This window comes from Gossypium hirsutum, chromosome D05, assembly GCF_007990345.1.
Source record: "Gossypium hirsutum isolate 1008001.06 chromosome D05, Gossypium_hirsutum_v2.1, whole genome shotgun sequence".
Classification (NCBI taxonomy): domain Eukaryota; kingdom Viridiplantae; phylum Streptophyta; class Magnoliopsida; order Malvales; family Malvaceae; genus Gossypium; species Gossypium hirsutum.
In genome coordinates, this window is record NC_053441.1 from 37348821 (window position 1) to 37352092 (window position 3272).

At 34.6% G+C, this 3272-nt stretch overlaps 1 protein-coding gene across 1 annotated transcript; it reads right to left on the reverse strand.

The window, feature by feature from the left end:
* Nucleotides 1–526: 526 nt before the first annotated feature.
* LOC107903948 (probable terpene synthase 9) lies at nt 527–2919 on the reverse strand. The gene is made up of 7 exons (XM_041092880.1): nt 2714–2919; nt 2375–2631; nt 1887–2259; nt 1594–1812; nt 1379–1517; nt 1056–1304; nt 527–980 (listed from the first exon to the last, which is right to left on the reverse strand). Exons 1-7 carry the CDS (start codon nt 2818–2820, stop codon nt 690–692), a joined length of 1635 nt encoding a protein of 544 aa, XP_040948814.1. The 5' UTR covers nt 2821–2919; the 3' UTR covers nt 527–689.
* Nucleotides 2920–3272: the final 353 nt, after the last annotated feature.

The following is a 3272-nucleotide window of genomic DNA, read 5'->3' on the forward strand; positions in this document are numbered from 1 at the left end:
AGTCTACAAAAGAGCTTTCGTAAGCTCGATTAAGGCTCGAATTTAATTGTGTATCATAATATTTAGGTGTTTATGACATGATTGAATATTTGAATGATTTATTTATGGTGTATTTGGTCTGTAATTTTAAAAATATTTCAAAAATGTCCCTATTTGATCTCGGGTTGACTTTAAAGCATTTGTATGATCATATAAGACCTGGAAAAGAATGTTTATGGTATAGAATGTTGTATTGTTGTTGATTGCATGAATAATGATTTTATTGTGAATTTTTCAATGGTTGCTCCGACAATGACTGTAGCATCCCATAATTCAGACCCAACTATCAGATCTGGCGAGGGATGTTACAAAGAGAAATATCATATGTTTTTAATTCAAACTTTTAAGTAATATTGTTTCATTCCTTGCACTTATTGCACGTAAAGAATGAAAAACATAATTTTATTTTATGAAATATTATATTTAAAAATCAAATAAATTATTTATAAGTGTACAAATTCAAATTCTAAATGTGCAATTACTACTCTTAAAAAAAATACTTATTATTCGATTTAAGAATATTACAGATATAAGAAAATATAAAATTAATTTAAAGTAATACAAAGATTTGATAACATTAACTCTTTATCCATTACATGCATTTATTAAGTTAAATACTCAAACTAAAAATGTGAGTAAGTATTGGTCATCTATATTGGAATAGGCCTAAGAATTGATGAAACAATATAATCTTTAGTGACACCGGTTGATGTCCCAACTCCGTCGCCATGCTGGTACATGCATTTCACAGTTCGAGTCATGTTCTTAGATAAATTCACAATAACTCGTGGGAAACGATTATCGAAAATTTCTTCATTGATCTTCTTCCATGAATTGCTTATCAGTTCTTTTACATGATTTCGTGCTTTTTCTTCTGTTACTCCTTTTTCAATCATGTAACACTGCACTGCTTTCGGTATGTCTCCTCTCTCCATCTCATCCTTCAAAATGAAACAAATTTAGCATACCTAGAATTTAGTGACTAGAAAATTATGTATTGCAAATGAAGATATTACCTTGGAAGTACCCAGATCATCACTGAATCGAGTAATGAGAGATGACCAGTAAAATAATTGAGAAAAATACTTAAGACAATTTGGAAATTGATTAACAATGGAGTCTGCCTCCACAAAACAAAGAAGAACCAACCCTCCAAGACTTCCAATTGAAATCCATGCGTTTTTAATATATTCATCAAAAGTGGGAGTTTGACCTCCATAAAACCATCTGGCTTCCGTGATATGAGCTCTGCAAAGTACAACCCACTGCAATTGGCAAATAACAACAACAAATCAGAGCCAATTCTATGAAATGTTAATTCTCAGGTTCTCCATGTTACCTGTTCTTTGATGTAGGGCAGAACGTCGAGGCCATGGTCTTTCAAGGTCTGTTGGGCTAATTCATTAGTAAAGTCTGAAATGGTTGAGAACATTACTCTCATGTATTCCGGAAGTTCTTGGACGGCCTTCACATCCCACCTATTGCAAATCCGTAAAATCAATAACCCAATTTTGGCTGCTATAAAAATATTATAAAAGAAAGACTATTTATTACCCGGTGACTGCTTTGGTGAAACATTCGAGTTCTTCAAGTGATCCATATATATCATAGATGTCGTCAATTACAGTTGCTAAGCATGCATACTTAGTGAAGCAAATCCTGCATTTGGCATATTGGGGCTCAAAGCTCAAACCAGTAGCCCAGAAATATATTTCCATCAGTCGGTCTCGGCTGAAACTAAGCTTCTCCTTGAAGTTCAATTCCCTCCACCACCTATTTTTCATCCAATAAATAAAAATCCGATTTTGAAAAATAAAAACCATATATTATAAGTAAATTAATCTTACTCTGCAAGTTGTTTCAGTTCTTGTTGGTAAATTGGATGGATAAGATTGTAGTCTAACTTAGCCAGGTCAAGCAAAACTGAGTTGTTTGAATCATCCATGGCGTAGGAATCAATGAAGTTTCGAGCTTCAATCCTTTCCATCCTCCAATAAAGTGGAACTTCCAATGACCGCTGAACTTGCTTAGCCTTAACTTTCTCCAGTTTCCCTATTACATTCTTAAGATTTTCACTGCTAAAACCCTTAGCTTCTTCAAGGATTTTTTCGCCTTGTATTGCCATGAATGAAGCTTCATTCAAGCTCAAAAGCCCTTCAACATCCCCACATAAGCTCCCCATGAACCTCCCATCACCACCTTTAAATTTCCCCAACACATCTGTTTAATTTTACCATAATAGTTAAAAAGAAAACAAGAAGAGCATATAATTTGTTTGTGACGTGACTGTGCTTAATAAGCTAACAACTTTGAAAGCATCCAGAAACAAACGAACCTGCAGTAATAGGATAGCAATCCTCTCGTAGGAGTCGAAAATGCAATGCGACTGTGGAAAGATAATTGGAGACAAGATTTAGATCCGAATTCAATTGATTCAAAGCCTGTTGAATCTGTTCCTGAAAATGGTAGGCCACTCCAAGCCTCTTCATCGAATCTATTAGCTTCAACAAGGCAGCTGTGTCTTTCGTTGAGGCAAGCAATTTACTAACCGTTTGCTTCAGATCCTCCAATTGTGTAGCACAGAGTTGGTACTAAAATTCACAAGAAAAAGGGTTGTTACATGCAACATATATATAATAACATTTATCACAAGCCTAGCATGCAAAACAACTTAGTGTATGGAGTGGTAAAGGATTGGATGGCGGTGGGATCCCAAATACTGGGATGACAGTTAGCGGATCGACGTTGCTCTTCATTCAAGGATTGGGATGTTGGTGCCATTGAGAAATAAGTTTGAGATTTGCTTATTTCTTCAATATATATTGTAAGTTTTGAATTGCTCTGGAGCTTGTCTGAACTTGGATCACCTTAAATAGAGTTTGTGGACGGTCAAGATATTTATCAAGGTTAAGTTAAATAATAGCTTCCAATAATGCCTACGTAAGACGTGCATTCGTGGGAATGCTTCCAACTTTTTCTGTTTGCTGCCCAACTTCTACATCTTATATGTGTAATAGCAGTACATTTTTTGGTGGTTTTTGACAAGGAACCATCACTATAAATGTTACCAAGGTCTCCAAGGTCTCTAATAATAATAATAATAATAATAATTGAGATGTATTCATGCATGCATGCGTCGTTGGCTCATAAATATAGTCACGTCAAAATTAATCTAACTGAAAGCTAGCCAGTTGTATTCTAAAATTAGGTTTGTTATTAGATTGGATTATTAG